This window comes from Lemur catta, chromosome 6, assembly GCF_020740605.2.
Source record: "Lemur catta isolate mLemCat1 chromosome 6, mLemCat1.pri, whole genome shotgun sequence".
In the NCBI taxonomy this organism is placed as follows: Eukaryota; Metazoa; Chordata; class Mammalia; order Primates; family Lemuridae; genus Lemur; species Lemur catta.
The window spans coordinates 96,227,141-96,247,570 of NC_059133.1; the positions used below are offsets into that span (position 1 = coordinate 96,227,141).

Sequence of the window (20,430 nt, forward strand, 5' to 3'; positions counted from 1 at the left end):
TGCAGCCTGGAACCGCACGGGTAGAAATCATGGTCCCAGGTGGTCCAGACTTCCACAGAGCCTCCAGGGCAGTAGTCCTCAACCTTGGCTGCACATTGGGACCCCCTTGTGAGCCTTGAAACTGCCCCAGGCCCAGGCCACACCCCCCCAGCAGCTCCATCACCCAGACATCAGGGCATGTACAAATCTCCCGGGATCCCACGGTGCGGCCCACGCAGAGGGCATGGCAAGGGGCACGGGGGCCGGAAGTGGAATGTGAGGGGGTCAGGACATGGGGATCTTGGAACGCCCAGGCAGACATGTGGGGCAGGGAGGGGACTTTTCCTGAGAGGTTCCAGAGGACACAACAGGAGGAATTTACAAGGAGACAGGTTCGAGAACTTTTCAACAATTAGAACTGTTAAGCAGCGGTCCTTGCAGAGGGACTAAGCTCTGCGGCTGCAGACTGGGGCAGAGGTTGGGGGCTGACAGGGCTGCAGAAGGGAGGGCCCCTCCGCGCTGAGGTCCTGCACTCCGGAGCTGCTGTTCTTTCAGCAGGGGCCCCACAGGCTCCTCCACTCACGACGCCGGGGGCAGTTTCAGACCTGGACAGGATCAGCAGCGTCCTGAGGTACCCCCAGAGTGTAGTCTCGTCACGTGGAAGGGCCTTACAGACTCGGGCCCGGTGCCGTCAGCCCAGCTGCATGTTAGAATCAGGTTTCTAAAATGCCATTGCCTGGGCCCCGTCTGCACAGGTTCTGGCTCAAATTGCCTGGGCCCAGGTGACTCTAATGTGCATTCAGGGTTGCAGACCCCTGCGCCCATCATACTCGTACATCTAAGGACACCAAGCCCTGCTGGAACGTCACTCGCTAAAGGACACACAGGGCTGCCCGGGACCCCAACTCACGGGTCTCTTTCCTCTGCACCAGCTTCTCCTCTTGTGAGGGGACTCTGGAGACGCTCCACTTTGAGGGAACTTTAGAAGCTAATTTCTACAATATTCTGGCTGGGCAATATTTTACTAAAAATGACATAGTGGCCCAGCACCCTTTTCCTGCGGCCCTCCTTACACACCGTGTGCCGGGAGCCTCCACCCAGAGGAGGCAGAGGGGCATGTGCTGTGTCCACGCTGCAGCAGAGCCGTGGCATGCCAGGTGCTGTGACCAGTGCTGGGCCCCACCGCAGGAAGGGTCAGTCCCTTCTCCCAGGAGCTTTTGCTTGAGGGAAGGGGACGGACAGGCACGTGGGCTGTCGCAGTCCAGTCCTAGGGGCTGTGTTAGTGTGCGCCCTGGGGGTTGGGGAACAAACACTGGAGACCCTCACCAGTGACAAGAGGTCAGGGAAGGCTTCCTGGTGGAAGTGACATGTAATTAAGCCCTGAAGGAGCTTGACAGGAAGTGACAGGAGGGGGAAAAGAGCCAGGGTGAGGGAATAGCATGTGCAGAGTCCTGGCCAGTGGACAGAGAGTGCGGGTCTTTGTCCTGAGGGCCCTGGGGAGCCACTGCCAGGCCTCTCAAAGGCTCAGGGTGCTGGAAGGGCTGGGTGCTGTGCTGTTGGTCTCTGTCATTCTAGTTTTTAAAGAATCTCACAAGGGAAGGCCCTGGACCATTGTATAGACTGGAGGCCTTCCTATTGATGGAGAAGGATTTGAGGCTCAGAGAGGGCTATAACTGTACCCAAGGTCACACAGCCCATTGGTGCAAGCCCCAAAGAGAACCTAACACACCACCACACCTACATTCTCCCACTGTAAGATGGACACGTGGTTTAGAGCACAGAAAACTCACAAGATGGTCCAGATTGGGATCTGCAAGTCACTAACAGGGAAGCCAAACAATCATTTTGGAACGACCTCCCAGAACCTCCCTGGTGCTTCCTTCATGCTCCCTGATGACAATCAGGTGCTGACTTAGAAACCTCATAAGAAGCTGAATTCATGACGGCCTCCCTGTTAAAAATGTCCCACTATGGCCAAGTGCTACGACGCCCAGGCAGCTACGAGCAGAGAGCACCGTGCGGGCTGGCCCCAGAGCCCGCCCCGTCCTGTCTGCCATCTCCAGCTCCTGCGGCTAACTTGTCCTGTGTTGTCTCTGCTCACCCTGCTGGCTGCCTGGAGCCATCCGTTCTGGTTTCTCGGTGTCCTCTGTCAGGAGGGAGATGCCAGTGCTTACTCAGGGACCTGATGGGTTAGCATCCTTTACCCTCCGCGTGACGCAGGGTGGGGTGTGTGCCGTGTACACATGTTGACGAGGGCATCCTTTGCCCCTCCGCGTGACTCAGGGTGCGGTTTGTGCATGTGTGTGCATGTGTACGCATGCACATGTGGCCCCACCCTGCACCTGTGCTGTGCCTCTCCCGGGAGGCACCTGGGAACACACACGTCATGCAAAAGCGTGTGCACTGAGGAGCCTCCAGCCCTCCCCGGCATGAGTTGCACACCGTAGGAGACGTGGACGGAGTCTGGCACCAATCTGTGCTGGTCCAACATCTCCCCTCCAGCCTCCCCCTTGGCACAGATCAGAAAGATCCAGATAAGCCCACAGGAAAATGATCAAGCCATGAGGTGGGGACAGGGAAGAGGGCATGCTGCACGACACCTGCATGGGCGGATGGCTGTGACAGCCACCCACTCACAGCTAATGGGAGACAGATGACCTTCTAAGCCACCTATCAGCTTGTGCCCCTGAGGCCCCAAGACAGATTACACTGCCCTTAGCACGCAGTCTGAAAGCTGAAAGCACTGCCCATGCTCCCCACGGTCCTCCAGCTTGGGCGGGATGGAGAGGAGGGAGAAGGGGAACAAGACGGGCTGCTCCTCTGCTACCCCCTTGAGCTAGCCTTGCAGAGAAAGACAAGGTGGGGAGCAGCCCCCACGCATCTCCACCAGCCTGTTCTCCCATTGGGTAGAGTTCCGTGTGTGTCGAGATTTGCACCGGCAAGGTCAGGTCTGCAGCACCTGTGGGAAAAGCTTCCTGCACCTAGGGACATCCACCTTCACCCCAGGTGCCACGGGACAGTCATCGGCTGCCCTATCCCAGAGCCCCTCTCCTGTGGACAGACTTGAGATCCAACAACATGTCATCATCATCGTTAGGATCACGACGACAGTCATGGGGCTCCTTGCCCTCAGTGTGTCCTTGGGCTGGAGGAAGGAGAGAAAGAGGAGGAGGAAGGTGGAGGAGGGCCCATGAAGAGCAAGGTGGGAGAATAAAAGGGCCTCTGCGTTTTGGAAATGGGAAAGGTGAGACAGGGGTGATTTTCCCAAACCTGAGCTTGCCTTGGGCAGGACATGCCGTCTTGTCCAGCTCGTGGATGCCAACAGAGGAGCTGGCCAGCTGGGCTCCTAGGGCCTGGTTTGGTGCTGCATTGTGAGCTGACTTGCAGAAGGAGCTGGAGACACCTCCAGGCGCTCCTCCCAGAGCCTCAGCTTCCCCAGTGGTTTCTGTGCATTGGCCAGAGTATGGACAAGGGAGCTGAGTTTTGCTCTGGAGTCTGAGGGCAGCAAGATGCAGGCAGGCTCTTTCCTAGAGAAAAGGACTGCTACAGACAGCTCTGATGAGGGAGCGGAGATATTACTGCTCAGGATCCAGTTAAATTAGGCCAGACTGGCAGCCTGGCCCGGGAGCTTGCTAGGAATGCAGACTCTCAGGCCCCCAGGCCTGCGGAGTTGCAACCTGCCGTATTATCAGGTTCCCAGGTGATCTGTGCCCACTAAAGTGTGGAAGACCCTGCTCTCGGGTGGTAGCACTCAGAGCCTGGTCCCCTCACACACCAGCCTCACCTGGGAGCTGGTTAGAAAGGTGAGCTCTCAGGCCCCACCCCAGCCTCTCGGCACTGCCCTTGGCCCGGCCCCAGGGGGGGCTTGTGGGTGCCAGCGCGGGCGGCAGCTTCAGGGGTCCTGACTTCTCTTTGCTCCTCTGCTCTCTCCACCTGGCAGATCTGCGGGATGGTTCTCACCTGCTGCCTGCACCGGAGGCTCCAGCGGTATTCTTACTAATGGCGAACCCTCCCGACTGCCCCTTGCAAGGACAGGTGCCCACAGCCCATCTGCCAGGACTGCCGAGTTAGTACCAGTTCGACTAGGGCCACAGGCTCCCCTCTCTGTGCCCTGCCCCCGCAAATCCACCAAGTGCCTGAGACCACAGCTCCTGCTGCTCCCCCACGCAGGGGCCCTCGCCCGCACCTCCATTTCTGAGCCCTCCCCCCAGACCCTGGGCAGGGGAGTGATCCTGCCACGGGACAGCCAGAGGCCCTCTCCAGGCAGGGGACGCCCGTGGGCTCCAGGAGGGAGAGAACTGCGCTCTCTGCTCCCTCCCAGCTCCTGAACCTGGAACACCGGCTGCAAACCTGGGTCCCTCTGGGCCCCCTGCATTCTAAGTCCCCTAGTGGCGCTCAGAAGCCTCAGCTTGCTCTCCCCTCTGGGAAAGGTGTGAGCTGGGGCAGGTGGGGCTGGCTCTTCCCCCAGAGACCTCCCCAGCCCTGTGACCTGCCCACTCCCCACACTGCCTCACCTGGAAAGTGGTGTCCTGCGGGGCCTGGGGGTGGGGAGGCCCCAGGTAGGGCCGCCGTAGGCTGGATGGAGCTGCCAGGGCAGGGCGCAAGGGGTTGGGGGACAAGATGACACCAGCACCTGCTGCACCAGGAGCAGAGCCCCGCCCCCTGCCCAGCGGCCTTCCCGGGAGAAATCCCCCTGGAAGGCCACAGCCCCAGGCCCCAGCCTCTAGTAATATGCCCCTCGGGGATCTCCCGTTCCGGGGCCTTATTTTCAGGAATGCCAGGTTTTAAAACCATCTTCAGCTCTTCATGTTGGTGGATGTAAAACTCCTCCCCTAGGGGACAAAATCACAGCCCTGCAGAGTCGGAGTGCTGAGACGGGGAAGCTCTGAGCAGAGGGTGCTCTGCCTGAACCTCACTTTTCCTGGGGCCCTCTCCCCCCACCACAAGGCCACCACCGTGTTGCTTCCAGGGGGTTGTGCTCTGCTTCCTTTGCCACCCGTCCCAGAGTGGACACAGTCCCTTCCTCCGTTCTCTCTTGCATCACTGAATTAGGCAAGGAATTTTTAGGAAGGACTTTCCCAGGTACTAAGGGATAACAGAGAAAATCCCAGGAAATACAGCCATCCATGCCCGCAGTTTTCCGAAGAATGCGTATCAACAGTTACGTACGACAATCACGGGAACCTCCCCCCAGAGTGGCTGTTACAAGGGGGCAGCTCATAACACAAGAGCCCCACGCCTGCCTCCGTGCCTCCCAGGTCCCCCACTGCCCCCAGAGGGGACCCTCTTACTTCCCCCACAGGGAGGGGCGGCACCTTTGTATGCTGAGGCCCAGAGAGCGCCCGGCCTCCCCGTCGGACCCTGCTCGCAGTGGGATGACACAGCTCTTGCTGACCCGGGCCGGTCCTGGGGGAGGGGTGTGCTCTCTCCCATACACAGGAGTGGCCTGAAGGTCATTCACTGCTGTCACCAACATAGCCCTGACTGTGCCTCCCCAGCGCTTCAAGTCTTACAGAGTGAGGGCCAGGAAAGGGACAGGGTGCTGGGCTCCAGCTGTTCTCCCTTCCAGGCACTGGGGAGTGGCAGTGGGCGGGGGATGCGGTGGCCTTACCTGTCTGCGGTGACAGGCAGGTGCCCAGTGCATAGCCTTGTCACTGAGGGCAGGGCCCAGGAGAGCCTGTGCCATCCGCCCTGGCCCCATGTGTGGGTCAGGCCAGCCTGGCTGGGGGCAGGATCAGCTGTGGTTCCTGCCTCGCCATCGTCCCTCCCAGGCTGCCACTGGGACGGCCAGTCCAAGCTGCAGAAGGTGGTAGAAAAGCCCGACGCTGCTGGGAAATGTGGCCTCCTTGTTCATGCCAACAGCCCGGAGATGAGTCAGGGTTAGAGGCAAGGGAGGCCAAGCAGGGCAGCTCTGCCTGGGCGCACAGAGGCAGGCTCCAGGGGCCTGTGCCTGGACAGTGCCTCCCAGGTCCCTGCTTGGAGGCTGTCACAGTCTTGAGTTCCTTCAGAGAGAGAGAAGGACGTGCCGTGGAAAGTCACCGTCAGTCCTGTGTGGGCAAAAGGCCTGGCGCACTGGGGCCTGGGAAAGCAGCGTCAGGTGCCGGGATCCACAGGGCTGCGGCCAGCACGTCTCCCCCCGAACACAGCACAGCGGCCTTCCCTAGCCACAGGGACAGACACAGAGAGAACACTCGTCCCCGAGTGCCCTGAGCGCCGTGTTGGGGGGAGAGGCAGGAGTGAAGCTGGGCCTTGGTGAGGGACGAAGTGTTTGTGCTTCTCACCCCCACCGCTGGCCGGCAGTGACCCGGCCCCAGGAGCCCCGCAGGCGTGGCCATGGACGGGGTGTCCAGGGGGCCACTTGAGTTTACCGAGGGCCTGCTACGTATGTCAGAGTGTGTTGCTCACCGTAAATACGCTACCTTGCAGTACCCCAATGAGAGAGTGTTGTCTCTCCCATCTCACGGATGAGGAAGTTCAGGCTCAGCCAGGTTAAGAGACTGCCAGTCGGCAGGGATGGCTGCTGGCTTGCAACCCCCAGCCAGGGGCGGGGGCCGAGGGAAAGCTGGGCTGGGAGCCCCCTCCTCAGCATCCCTCGGTATCCTCCTGTGTAATGAGCTGTCGGGCTGACAGTCAGAAACAGTGTCCCTGGGGGGCACTGCCACATACCAGCCGCCTCAGTGCCCCTCCCAGGTCGGACAGAACCCTGTGTCCCGGCCCGGTGCCAGCTGCCCTGCACAGGCCACTGGCGCAGAAGACGGGCTCATCTCAGGCTGCCAGCCGGGCCTCCGGGTGGGGGGCCGGGCAGCAGGCGGGAGCCTGAGGGGCCAGAGCGGACCCCAGAGTGAGAGCAGGGACTGCGCCCAGCTCTCGGATCCTTCACACGGGGGGTGGAATCTCATGCCCCATCTGGGGGTTGAGAAATCCTCAGGTGACACCCACTCCCAGAGCCACCCTGGGCAGGGAGGGCGCCCTGCGGTGGTGATGGTGACCTCCTCCCCTGAGGGAGGCCCCTTCCTGCCTTCTTTCCCCTCCCCCGAGTGGGCACCCACTGTGGCTGGGGCTCGGGGGGGACACTGGGATTTCCGCCTTGGAGAGCTCCCCCTGGGCACAGTCACAGGCGGTGAGACCCAGGGGGTCCCGCGTGGCCCCAGGTGTAAGGTAGGTCACCGTGATGTCCCCAGGACCCTCCTGCCCTTCTGCCACTCTAGGCCCCTCCTCAGAGTTTTGAGTCAGGGGAGTGAAAATGGAACTGGGACAGTGGCTGTCATCACTGGCCACCCTGGGCCTGCGCAGGGGAAGGGGCTTGACGGCCTCCGGGGGAAGTCAGTCTTCCGCGTCACCGCTGGGTGGCACTCACATCCCCAGGACGTGGAGACCAAGCGTCTAAACCAGTGGTTCTCAAACTTGAGTGAGCCTCAGGATCACCTGGGAGCTTCTCGAAACAGGCTGCCCCCGCCCCCGCCCGCCCCCGAGCCTCTAATCAGGAGAGGCAGAGCCAGTAACTGGATAATTCAAATTGCTACCAAGTCCCGCACATGACACCACTGCGGCTGGCGCGGGAACCACACTGTGAGAACCACTGCTTTAGAGCACATGACAAAGTGCACTGCCACCTTCCTTTATGTGTCACAACCCTCAGGGATCAAAAGTCCCCCAGGTCATCCGGCTGAGGTCCACCTGCAGCAGCCCGAGCCCGTCCCCACTCGTCCACTGTGAGGGGTGAGGCATGCCACCATGTCAGTTCACAGCCCTGTGGCCTGGGCCAGGAGGCCGGGCGCCTGGGCCCCTCCTGGAAGCCGACACGTTACATGCCCTGGCCCCGTTTTCCCAGCCCCGGCTGCGTGCCCGGGGGAGCCCCTGCATCTGGCCACCCCCCTGCCTGTCGCGGCTCCCAGCCCTGTGCCCCGCGCCCTCACCCCACACCGTGCGTGGCCACTGGTCATTCCAGGCAGCCCAGTGTGAGGCCGCGTGGGCTCCTGGAACCAGCTGGCCCCTGCGCGTGGAGCATCACAATATTCTAGACACAGGGAAGACGCCTTAACCCGCTGCGTATGGAGAAACTGCTCTCGTAACCACGCCCCCCTCCTCAGCCGATCTCATGCAAGGCCAGCCCCACGTGCCGGGCATGACAATAAAGGAATTGCACCCAGGACTACCTTCTGTTGTGTTTTTTTTTCTCTGCAAGGAGATCCCCGGGCTACAGTTCACCAAAGGTATTGCGACCCACCGCCACAGCCTGAGGCCACTGCGCTAGTCACGGCTCTCCTACAGCAACCCACTGGCCACACGGATCAGGGTCCTGCTCACTGTTCTTTTATCTGTTCTCATCGTGTGTTTGTTTGAAGTGACCGCTCTCTCCTGCTCACAGGTGTCATTAGCTCCTGATGGCAAACAAGGTCCAGGCTCCAACACGTGGGCTTGAACTGTCTCCTCCTAAAGCGCCTGCCTCGGTCATGCGTGTGCCGTGACTCGCCGGCAGCCTCTGCTGACGACCCGCAGCGCATTCCCGCCGCTGCGCTTCCACCGGGCCGCGGCAGAGGCAGGAGCAAGGGGCTCCCTCGGGCTGAGCTGCTGCCTGGACCCCCCGACCATCCCACTCCAGAGTGAGGGGTTTCTCCACCTTGGGCCAGCGAATGTCTTCTCATCCGGACGCTTTTCATCTCAGTGCACAAAGACGAGCGCGCCGAAGGCACCAGGTCGCCGGTGCAGAGCTACAGGGAAGTATTAGACATATTTTGTCTTTTATGACAGAAAACTCTCATTCTCTTTAATTCACTGTTCTGTCCAGAAGACCTGCTCGAGGCGGGGCGGGAGCCTGCAGAGTACCTGGGTAAGCTGGGCTCACGGGGGCTCCACGACAGGACAGGGGTGGTCTGGGAGGCAGCGGAGAACTGAATCACACCTGGTGTGAACCTGAAGACCTGCTGTGTGAGCAGACTGGTCACCTGAGGAAGTCCCCAGGCGGGGACCCACTTCGCAGGGGAGCCTGCCAGCCCCTGCCCGGCTCTCCGGTGTCTCCGTGGCCTCTTTGATGAGGTTCATTTGTTCACTGAAGGGTCCCAGCCACCGCCCTCTGCTCTTTGGATGCTAGATGGGGGAACGGGCCCAGTGTAGGGCCCATTCACGGTCACATGTCCCATTGGAGCGGGACGTCCGCTCACCTCTGCCATCACTATGAGCGTGTGTGTGTGTGTGTGTGTGTGTGTGTGTGCGCGCGTGTGTACATGTGCACTCAAAAGCACACAAAAGTACCGAGGAGGGACAAGTGCCACTCCAGGCCCTTCCCTGCTGCAAACAGGCAGTGCTGTTGGTGGTTTGCAGCTGCTTCTAACCGGCCCGGCAGCCAACAAGGGCCCTGTCAGCCCGGCAGGCAGTGCGGAGCTGTCCCTGAAGCTGTTCCCTGGGTGAGTGCTGGCTGGCCTGTCAGCTGCCACTGCTTCCCAGCAGGTGCCAGTGCCTCATGTCAGCCCTGACGGCTGGGCTGTCATTGCTGCCTCAGGGTGGGCGGCTTCGAGCTGGGAACCCTGGGCACTCTCTCTCCACAACTGAAGACATGGGGGGAGAGGACGCGGGGCTAAGAGCCCATTTTCTTCTTTTTTTGGTTTGGTTTTTTTTTTTTTTTTGGTTTTTGGTTTTTGGTTTTGAGACAGGGTCTCACTCTGTCACCCTGGCTAGAGTGCAGTGGCATCATCATAGCTCAGGGCAACCTCAGACTCCTGGGCTCAAGTGATCCTCCTGCCTCAGCCTCCCAAAGTGCTGGGACACAGGCTCGTGCCACTGCATCTGGCCCCATTTTCTTCTTAAAAGCAAACACACTAGAAGCCCTGCTCCCCTTCCCTCCTGCCCCTGCCTCTGGTGGAAACCCTATCTGGCAGTGACTTGGGCAGGAGGGAGAGGACCGTGCCAGGGCAGGGGCTGGGAGCCTTTGCATCAGCCCAGGGCAGAGGAGGGAAAGTGAAGCTGGAACCCAGCCCTTTCCACAGCAAGAGACAAACAACGTCACTGCACTAGGGACAGAGAGCCAGCCAGAGCCAAGAGGTTTAATGTTCCATGACAAGGGTGAGGAACAGCATCCACTGGACTTCAAAAATACTGAGAGTGGCTCATGCATCCCCAATTCTACTCTGGAGAACCCCGAGTGGGGAACCAGAGATCAAATCCAACATGTTCTCCCTGCGTTGCCAATTGGTGAAGAAGACTGACTCCCTCTGAAGTGGGTCCTCACACAAGAGAAAGAAATCCATGAGAATATACAGATGCTCCTCAACCTGACAGGGCTGCATCCCATAAACATGTCATAAGCTGAAATATTAAGTGGAAAATTTAATACACCTAACCTACCAAACCTCATAGCTTAGCCTAGCCTACCCTAAACGTGCTCAGAATGCTTACATTAGCCTACAGTTGGCCAAAATCATCTAACACAAAGCATATTTTTTAACAGTGTTAACTATCTCATGTAATTTATTGACTACTGTACTGAAAGTGAAGACCAGAATGGTTGCATGGGCCCTCAGAGAATGGCTTACTGAATGCGTATCACCTTTGCACCATCCTAGAGTCCAGGAGTTGTTAAGTGGGAGCGTAAAGCGTTGAGGGCCATCTGCCTGGTATTCCGGGTCCCCCGGGGAAGAGGTGTGGCGGGACGAGGGAGGCAAAGCACGGGAGACTCCTGGCATCAGCAAATCATAGGCTGCAGCTCACCTTGCCCGCATGCGGGACCAGCCTGCTCTGGACATTGGCTGGGCTCATTTCCAGAACTCCGTAACCAGAGAAGACTTTCAGGGTGACAGGTACCAGACTGTCCTCAGACCCCCTCTTCTACCAGTTCACCTCTCTCCTCTGCACTCCGGGCACCCAGGGTCACCGGGCAGTGCCCAGGTCTGCCCCAGCCGGCTCTCAGCTACCCGGAGTCTCTGGGGCCACAAAGGGGAAGTTCAAGTGGGCAGCTTCAATCGGGAGAGCTCGGCTCAGGCTGCCCTGGGGGGTGTTGTAATTCTTTTTGTTGGCTTAAGGAGACCAGAGCTGCAAGAGCAGCTGTCATTAAACTCAGCAAAAACGAGATGGCTAAATCAATAGCCTCCCGATGTCTGCTGAGCGTGTTAAGAAGGGACCATCGCGATGCCGATATTTTTGTATCTAAACAGCATTTATCTAATCCAGCTTTGCTCTCGCTTCTGTGGATTAGTGAATGGCGCTGCTGAGGCAGCCCAGAGGGACACAGAGGCACGGGGACACCTGTGCACTGAGCACCTGGGACACTAGCTGCCCTGCCCGATCACTCTCCTCTGTCCCTTTTCCTTGGGGCTTGCCTTTAATTTGGGGACCCAGATTCGACCAATTTCCTGCCAAGGACCTGTCCTGGCCCAGGAGCAGGCTGGATGCCTTTGCACACGTGCATTTATTTAATCCCATAGCAAATCTGCAAAGCAAGCACTGTCCTTGTTTTGCAGATGACGATACCAAGACAGGTCCCACGTGCCCGAGGCTCACACGGACACCAAATGCAGAGTGGGAATTTAATCCAAGCCCTCCAACTCCGAAACCAGCATGCTTTCCATCCACACCATGAACATCTCTAGCGGCCAACATTCAAGCACAGTGACAGCTGATGAGACGGTTACGGTCAGGACGAACCTAGGAAATGTTTATGAAAGCATTTTGCAAGCTGTGAAGCTCAGTACAGAGATTTAATTGCATCACGCTGGCCTCTGCCATCTCCGGCACAGAAGCACTGAGCCCGGAAAAGACATTTGTCCATCCATTTAGTGCGGTTAGTCACCTACCTGTCCAGGGTGAGGGTGTCATGCCGGGTGAATGGCAAGAATGCTCCCTCCTCTCACCCTCAGTAAATCTAATTAGCCACCAAGGCTCGTCAGTTCTCCTGCACGTCTCTCAAACCTGTCAGCTTTGTCCCCACCCCACCACCGCTTCCCTGCAGCTCTGTCATCTCTCACCTAAATCACTGCCGTACCTGTGCTCAATCTCCTGCAGCCACCCTTGTCCACACTGGCAGCCGGGCCACCTTTCTTGAGGCCGTCACACTGGGGCTTAAGTAACCTTTCCTGCGGCTCCCACTGCTCTGAGCTTAAAGCTCAGGCTCTTGGCCCTGGTTGTCAGGGTTGTGACCTGGCGGTGGCCCACACTCTCCAGACACTCCCCCTTCACCCTCTGGGCCCCGGCTCTGTGGACGACAGCCACTCACAGGACACACTTCCTTCCACTCCTGGCCACGTTCACTGGCGCCCCGTTGTCGGCTCTTAGCTCCATCATCGCCTGCCCTGGAGGGCCTCACCCTCCCCAGGCTCGGCCGGGGCCTCTCCCGCACGGCCACCTGGCACTGGCTGAAGGACCACATTCACTCTTCTGGGGTCCCCACTCGACAGCTGACTCCACGAACGCAGGGACTGGGTCTACGTCATCCACGACTGTTGTCTAGACACTTGGCACGAGTGTATCCAGTAAGTTTTTGAGTGAATAGACCTCTTGTCTGTGCAGGCAGCAGCGCGGGCCATGGCGAGGCTGGCAGGTCCTCACGGGGTGCCACGCCTGCTCTGCTGCGGCTCACGGACCAGCCTTTCTCACTCGCCCTTTGCTGAGGACCGATGGGGGGCAGTTCTCCCACCACATCACACAAGAATGGGGGAGCAAAGGAAGGGCCCCCAGAGTCATCTCAGCCACCCCCTCCCATGGACTGAAGAGCCCAGAACCCATCCCAGAAGGCACTAGCCTATGTACCCCAAGTCCCAGGGAAAAAGGTGCTCAGCGCCCGTCCTGCTGGGAACATCACCCCTGCTCAGCCAGGGCGGCCTGCACCCACGCATGGCTCATGTGACCAGGGCCAGGCTGAGAGAGCAGCCAGTGCCTCCCCTTGCCCTGGGAGCCACAAGCAGACAGCACGCCGCCCCAGGGGCATCCCAGCAGGTGCGTCCACAGCCCCGGGGACAGGGGCCAGAGCAAGAACAGGCAGAGACGAGTGGCTTCCACCCACATTCCTGTGACTCGGTGGGTCCTCTGCAGATGATGGGAGGGGGACACCTGCCCCTTGGCCAGGACCAATCCTGACCGTACAGCCACCAAGTCTCTCTCAGTAAGTCTCCCGCAGAGGCTCTCAGGGACCCCGTTCCAGCTGGACCTTTGACAAAGGGTCATCCCAGACTCAGTATGGTCTCCGGAGGCTGTGGGACACAGCGGCTGCAGATGGGGCCCTGAAAGTTGGTGCTTTGGGACAATTCCATGTGGACGTGGCCACTCCCTCGAGGAGGGTGGGAGACAGACCGGCTCACGCAGGGGACTTCAGAGGTGCCCCACCTCCAACTGCCGTCAGTCAGGCCCACGTGCACACTCGCTCTTCATCCTGCCTCCTGCCACATGCTGGGGACATGTGGTCCATCAGTGACCCAGGACAAAGGCACACTGTAAGCTTCTCTCATCAGCACCTTGTCACTGTGACTGTGACAGGCAAGGAAAACCCACAGACCAGAACCCGGCACGCAGCAGGGAGCCTTCCACAGCGGGGCGGCAAGGGCAGCAGCTCGGCTGGCAGCTCTGCCCATCCGTCCCTCCCTGCTGACCATCCTCATACTAACCCTGTCCCTTCCTTGGGCTGTCTCAGAGTCCCCTGAGGGGGCCAAGTCACCCTGAGGGGGCCCCTCACTCCTAGAAGAGAGAGCAGACTCAGTGAACCCCAGGAACATCAGAGGGATTGGGAAGAGACTGTACCTAAAACTGACAGCCCCAGCCCCTCCCGGAGGCTGTTCATGACTACCTGTTTCCCCCCACCACACACCTGGGTCCCAGATGGGCACCAAGTTGGAGCACCAGCCTCTCACGCAGAGGGCTCGGCGCTGGGGCTGACCCCGGTCAGGCCTGCACCAAGTCACCGGGCAAAGGGTGACGCTGGACTCCTCGGGCACCCCCAGAGAGGACCAGGACCCTCCCGGCCCCAGCAGACCTGGAACCTGGGCCCTAGAAGGGAGACGAGGCTCCGGCTGTGGGGGTGTGTCCTGGACAAAGGGTCGGACCAGTGTCGGATCCCCCGTGTCCCTCTCACCAACTGCTACATGAAGTAAGTCGTAGTCGTGGCTGGGCAAATGAAACACACTGCAGAGAGAAAGCCTGCTTGTGCTTTTGACATGTTATCAGTTTTTATTTAAAAACATGCTAAAAACATGGTGTTCAATAAAGCCAGGACCAGGATGAAGGAAATGCACAGATATGGCATCGCAAGCAGAAAAGTGCATCTGAAACCAACAAGCGTGTGCTCCCCGCTCTCCCGTGATGCCCGGGGCGGGCAGGCGGGCAGGGAGGCCGGGACCCACCCTGGACTGCTGCCTCACTGCAGTGGGGGAGGGGGGACAGGGACACACAGGGCCGGCCGGACTCTGAGGAGCTGAGGGACAAGAATGGACCCCAAGCACCTGGCGCCCAGCTCCCGTCCTGTGCCATGTCCCTGCTAGTTAGCACCTCCACCCTCGGGTGGGCAGGGGCTGGAGAGGAGGGGGCGGTCACTTCCATCCACCTGGATGGCCACCCACCTGGACTTCCACGCCAGGAGGGACGGCATGACACCTAGTTCCAAGTCAAACCAGAACATCCACAAGAGTGTCAGGGTGGGGTCACAGCAGCCCCTCCAGGAGCCCAGGGTGCAGGCAGCGGGGAGGCCCCAGCTCAAGTGCGTGGGGAGACTTGCACCCCGACACCTGCGGCCGGCCTCCTGAGGGCAGCTCTCAGCCCCTGCCTGCTCACCCCCGCTGTGGGGGGGCCCCAGAGAAAGGAGCCATTATGTGACGTTCCCCTGAGGTCATCTGCAAACCCCAAGGGAATCTCTGTGACAGTCTCCAAACCGCCTGCGTCAGAGCTGATCGAACGCACTCTGGCTTTGGCAAGGGAAGCCGTGAGGGAGGGGGCTCCCCCGGTGGAATTCTACCCCACCGAGATCATGGTCAGGAGAAGCCGAGAAGATGCTGAGCCACCTTCACTGGTGTCACCGGGTATGGCCCTCTGCGTAGCTGGGGACCCACCGGCAAGATGGGCCAGGGGCTTGGAAGAAACCTGTGCACGGGGATTTCTGCCCACTGCAGCCTCAGCCAAGTGACCAGCAGCCATGCACAGGGCGAGGCGAGAAGGCAGTTCTGGGGGCTGTGGGCAAGGCTCTGCAAACGGACGGGTGAGGTGGGGGCTGGCGCAGGCGGGGAACTGTGGCAAAGGCTCTGGAGCCAGAGGACGCCCTGAAGCACTCCAGAAACAAGATCGCCAGGGAAGCTACCCCCTCTCGATGCACTAGGCTTTTGCTGTTGACATTAACAAAAATTAAAAATTGCATTGATAGGCATGAACAAACCCACCTCAGCCCACCCACAGCAAAACGCGTTACACATCAGGCCCCACTGTGCGACTCAAACACTCGTTTGCTGAGCGTCTCTCTGCAGTGGCATATTTGCCCTGGAATCTACATTTTGGGGTTCCCGGGGAGGCAGCTGAAGCTCCTTACCAGGAAGGCGGGCCAGAGCATGAGGGAAGGGCGGTTTCATCCAAATGAGCACCTGCCCCGTGTCCACCCAGGACCTGCCCCAGGCTTCCGTCAGCACCCCTACTCCTGTCCCGGGACGCAGTCTTCTCCCGGCCTACCCTGCTCCCCACTGCCACCCCCCAGAACATGAACCCTGAACACACCCAAAGCCCTGCCCTCCTGGTCCCGATCTGTATGTTACTTAAGGTGGATGGAGGAGTCACTGGCTGGCTGGGTGGCTGTGCCTCAGCTCTTGGGACAGGCAGGTGAGGTTGGAGGCGAGACCTGTGCCCAGCAGGAAACCAAGGTAACAAGCCGAAAGGTGCAGGGAGAAAGGCAGCTGCCTCACGAGGCCCCGTCCGGCAGAGGGCGCTGGGCCCTGCTAGCAAGCGCGTAATTGGGCAAGCTCAGTCCCACATCTGGACTCCTCCTAACTGCACAACCTTAAGCTGGGGCAGCGTCCGCTGGGCGGGGCAACCTGCTGCTCACCCCACGCCCAGTCTGCACGTGCCCTGACTCGGGCTGCCTTCCTCCTGGGACTGCCGTGAGGTGACAACAGCCGGTCTGCCCTCTCCTGGGTTCTCTGTACTTCTCCCTGGGATCATGCAGGATGTGATCGCCACCCAGGCCCCTGCTGATGTCAGTGAACCCAGGGAAGGAGAGGAGGGTCCTGGGACCTGGATGGACACCTTCTCCCCCACCCCCAGCAGGGCGGCCAGCAGCCGAGTGAGTGGCGGGAGACTGTGGGCGCCGGTTCCACCTCCCCGTCCCGATGGCCGCGGGTCCTCTGCTGCTGCCTGGGCAGCAAAACACCAGGCCTGCGTCCCCTTCCAGAAGCAAGGGAGACATGAGCAGCATCCGAACTAGAGAGGTATTTGTCTGAGAGTGTGGAGCAGGAATGTCTGTGAGAGTGACCGGGTGTGCAGAACCTGTGGCAGGGACACCCGCACGGGGTGACGGGGCCTCCCACATGGCAGAGGGCAGGAGGAAGGAAAGAGGAAGAACACCAGAAACTGCCCGTCAGCAACAAGCACAAGCCCCTGCCAGCTCCGGCACATTCCTGGCAAGGCCCTTCGCCAGCCCCCAGAGGACACCCCTGCAAACCACCACTCCCCACGCCGCTGCACTCGCCCGCCACCTCCCGGCTCCTGTCCCCCCCGGCTCCCTCCTCCTCAGAGCATTCTAGGCAAGAGCCTAGCGGTGTCACACAGTGGTTTGTCCCCACTGAACCTGGACAGATGTCCTCTCTTCCCACCTGTCCCCTACCCTCAGGGAAAAAAAGCAAACCATTAAAGAAATCAACACAGTAAAAAGTTATAAATCAGAAAGCTAACCCTAAACTTATCTGAGATAATATTCCTGAATAATCATAATCAGAGTAAAATAAAATAAAAAAGCTACACTGTAAGGTATAAAAAGCCTGGGCGCGATGCTCCAGGGGCCTTGCTTGAAGGCGGTCAGACCCCGCCCCGCCAACTCTCCCACGGCGGCCGTGGACGGCAGTGGCCCCCGCTGGGGCGGTCTCTCCACCGGGCCCCACCCCACGCAGGGACAAAGTGTCAGTGTGAGGAAGGGCGGGGGCAGAAACCCATCAGTGCTGTGGGTTCCTCCTGAGCACATCCCCAGCCCACCCCGTCGTCTTTGGCAAATGCACAGATGCAGGTGCAGTGACACGGCGCCGTGGCCCAGGTCTCCACGGCCGCTGCCTCCCGGGCCCTCCACCCACCCAGAGTCTGAGGCTGAGGGCAGGTGGGGGAGGGCCGGCTGGGTGGGTGAGTGCAGGGGCACAGTCTGGAGAGTGCAGGCAGGCGACACAAAGCTCAAATCCTCTTCCTTCCACGGAGCGTCGGGGGACAGGCCACTCCCGGTCAGCGCACTCACGCATCGTACTTCTTCCCCGTCCGGTGGATGTGCTGGAAGAGGGTCATGGAGAACGCCATGCCCAGGATCTGAAAGACAGGGGGTGGGGCCTTGAACAGAAACTCCAGCGACGTGGGTCTGACCTCGGCCCTGCAAGTCCTGGGAGGTCACAGGGCGCCTCCAGCAGGGAGGTAACCCTGGTATGCTGGGAAAAGGCCCGAAGACAGCGGTGAACAGAGGAGGTCACCCTGGTGACCCCGCTCGGACCGTGCACAGGTGAACTCCGGCTCAGCCCCTGGGGCTGTCTGTGCAGAAGCCAACCACCCCCAGGTGCACTAGCACCCACTTCGGAGGGCTGCCGTGGGCACCGAATGCCCAAAGTAGGAGCCAACAGGAGCCAAGGTGGGGAGAGGACGGTAGCAGAGACCCCTAAAGACGCATGCCCAGCTGCTCCGGTCTGGTTCTGCAACACATGGGGTGCCATCTTGGGCCACGATGATGCTGTGCTTAGGGCGAAGTTAGCACTTGTCCGTGCCCCTCCACTCCTGATTCCCAAAAGGGGTGGGGACTCAGGGAAGTGCAGGAGGCAGAAGGAATTCAGCCGGGGCCTCACAGCCACCGCAGATGGCGTGCCACGTGCACAAACCACAAAGACGGTGATGGAGCCACTGTCACATGTGCATTCCATGGCCCTCACGGCCCAAGGTTTGGGCATAACTGGGGGAGCCCGTGGCAGGTGACCCCAGCCACAGTGGGCACTGGGTGGAATCTTGCCCTCATGCCCGCGCTCTGCAGGACGGCAGGCTGGGGCTCAGCCTGAAAACACTTACACAGTCGCACACAGCCGGCACGTCCCAACCAGCTGCGTATGTCCCCTGCTTCCTCTCCCGCCCCGGCTCGGGACGCCCCCTACCTGCATGACAAGGACGCACATCCCCACGGTGCCCAGCACGTGCTTGTTGTCCTCGAACCACGTCTTCACCTTCTCGTAGCAGCCCTGGGGAGCAAGGCCCTCAGGTCAGGGTCCAGCCCAGCCCACCCGCCCCTGCCTTGCTCTTACCTCCCGACCCCCTGACCACCGCCCTGGCCCCTCCAAGCAGGCCCTGCCCCCACGGGTGCACCTGCAAAGCCTACACAGCCCCCGCTCAACCCCTCACCCGCCCACTCTCCCAACCGTGGGTCCAGCCCCATTTCCCACCTGCCTTTGGGCTTCAGTCCTGCCCCCCCACCACCACCGCCATCAGGCCAGTTCCCACCCGCGCTCCCGCAGGTCTCTGCCCAGGCCGTGGCCACACGAGCAGACCCAGGAAGCAGCCTCCCGCCTCACCGTCCTCCACAAGGGGGTGGTGGCGTTACGCCCACAGCCCTGCGAGTTCTCCATGCAGCAGCGGTCGGGAACCGTGTTCTCCCCCAGCACCGGGTACCAGTCTGTGTAGTCGCTGACGCCACAGCAGCGCATCTGCCAGCAGGGCGGAGAGGGGTAGTCAGACCCAGCAAGCCCGCCGCTCCCTGCCCTGCCCCACAAAAGCCACCACCCTGGAGTTTGGGGAGGAGACCAGGGGCCTCTGCTTGTCCCTTAGCCAGGCCCATGGGGGACGTGAGTGACTGCTCCTCTCTAGAGACCAGAGCCAGGGGGCGATGCGGCCTGGACCCCAGGCAGGAGCTCAGCCCTCCACGCGCCTGCCGGCACCTCCCCCTTCTCTCTGTGGACCACCCCAAGCTGGCTGCCAGCTGGCCACCTGCCGACCCCTCTGCAGGGCTTAGATGGGGGCATCTGGGCGTAGGGACTTGATTTCCTCTTAGAATGAGAGACTCCCCTCCTGAGCCAAGCACAGTCAGGGCAGCCAATCTAAAATAAATCCTGTCATTCGTCCCACAGCTCAGCCACGCACACCTCTCCCAGGCCTGCCCACTCCTGTGTCCTCGTCCCTCACCGGCTTTATCTGTGTCTGTGTCTGACCCAGCAGTTCGGGCAAATGCCCCAGTGGGGCTGCACCCGACCCTATTCTGGGTTAAAATCCAGAAAGCGCTGAACCCAGGCCCGGGCCGCCCCCTCCTGCCGCCCGGCCTCGCCCAGAGCGCCTGACCGACCCTCACCTCGGCCTGGATGATGTTCCAGGCGTTCTTGAGCCCCACGTTGTTCTCGGTGTTGTACAGCAGCAGGCCTTCTTTCAGGTCCTTCTTAGCGTTCTCATTCACCTGCCAGGTTGAAGACACGACAGGTTGGTTGGGACCAGGATGCAAATCCTCTCCCCAGCCCACCCAGGTCACCTGGGCCTACTGGTGACACAGGGGGGAACAGGCGGGGGAGGCAGCTGGTCTGGGGCTCTGCACCCCGGCGGTGTGGGGGGACAAGCTCACACTCCCAGCTTCCCCCTTCACCAGGCCCCAGTGCAGTCACCGCCTCCCAGAAGAGCTGAACTCTCAGGGCAGGCTGTGCCACCAAGAGCAACAGCAGAGGCAGCGCACCTCCAACCCCTGTCCCAGTGCCAGCCACACCCACCGGTCACTTTGCCCCCCCCCCAGGACACACGCAACGTCCTCCCCACAGACTGCCCCCCTCCAGACACCCTGGGAATGAGAGGGGACAGACAGGTCGTTTTGACCTTAGGCCCAGCCCTCGTGAGCAAGTACCTGGACCTCTCCCACCTGCGCTTTACCTGTGACACTGAAATAACAGCAGCCACCTCAGGGGTCGAGGTGCCAATGAAGAAAACAATTCTTACAAAGAGCCAAGAACAGGGCCAGTAAAGAGCAGTCTCCGTGCTGCCATTTCTTCTCTTTCACAAAGCTAAAGAGCTACTGTTTCCACTCCTAACGATGCCTCTGACTTCAGTGTGGCCTGGGCGACCACGCCAAGACGCCAGGACAGACGCTGGCACAGGCCTTCCTGAGAGCACCTGCGTGGCCGGCCACCCTCTGCAGTGCCGACAGAAAGGCCCTCCGGTCTGGCTGCGAACTGTCCCGCCTGGTGAGGTCGTGGGGACCACCCCGCCATCCTCCTGGGCCTGAGGCACAGCTGGGCCCAGGAGCGCTGCCCGGCCCACAGCTGGCTCTAGGGAAGGAGGCGTAGCTGCCTG

The 20,430-nt window shown here is 60.5% G+C and overlaps 2 protein-coding genes across 4 annotated transcripts in view; one reads left to right on the forward strand and one right to left on the reverse strand.

Moving 5' to 3' along the window:
• The window catches only part of TSPAN11 (tetraspanin 11), a 71,269-nt gene extending 63,138 nt beyond the window's left edge, over positions 1–8,131 (forward strand). The window contains exon 8 of the mRNA XM_045554572.1: positions 3,920–8,131. Within this exon, the coding sequence (XP_045410528.1) occupies positions 3,920–3,979 (60 nt within the window). The 3' untranslated portion in view covers positions 3,980–8,131. The remainder of the gene's footprint in view (positions 1–3,919) is intronic.
• A 5,970-nt stretch (positions 8,132–14,101) lies between these two features.
• TSPAN9 (tetraspanin 9) overlaps positions 14,102–20,430 on the reverse strand; it is a 198,057-nt gene continuing 191,728 nt past the window's right edge. For all 3 annotated transcript variants that reach the window (XM_045554574.1, XM_045554575.1, XM_045554573.1), the window contains 4 exons: positions 19,448–19,549; positions 18,678–18,809; positions 18,264–18,347; positions 14,102–17,439 (listed from right to left, as the gene is read on the reverse strand). In XM_045554574.1, coding sequence (XP_045410530.1) covers positions 17,368–17,439; positions 18,264–18,347; positions 18,678–18,809; positions 19,448–19,549 — 390 coding nt within the window. In that variant the 3' untranslated portion in view covers positions 14,102–17,367. The remainder of the gene's footprint in view (positions 17,440–18,263; positions 18,348–18,677; positions 18,810–19,447; positions 19,550–20,430) is intronic.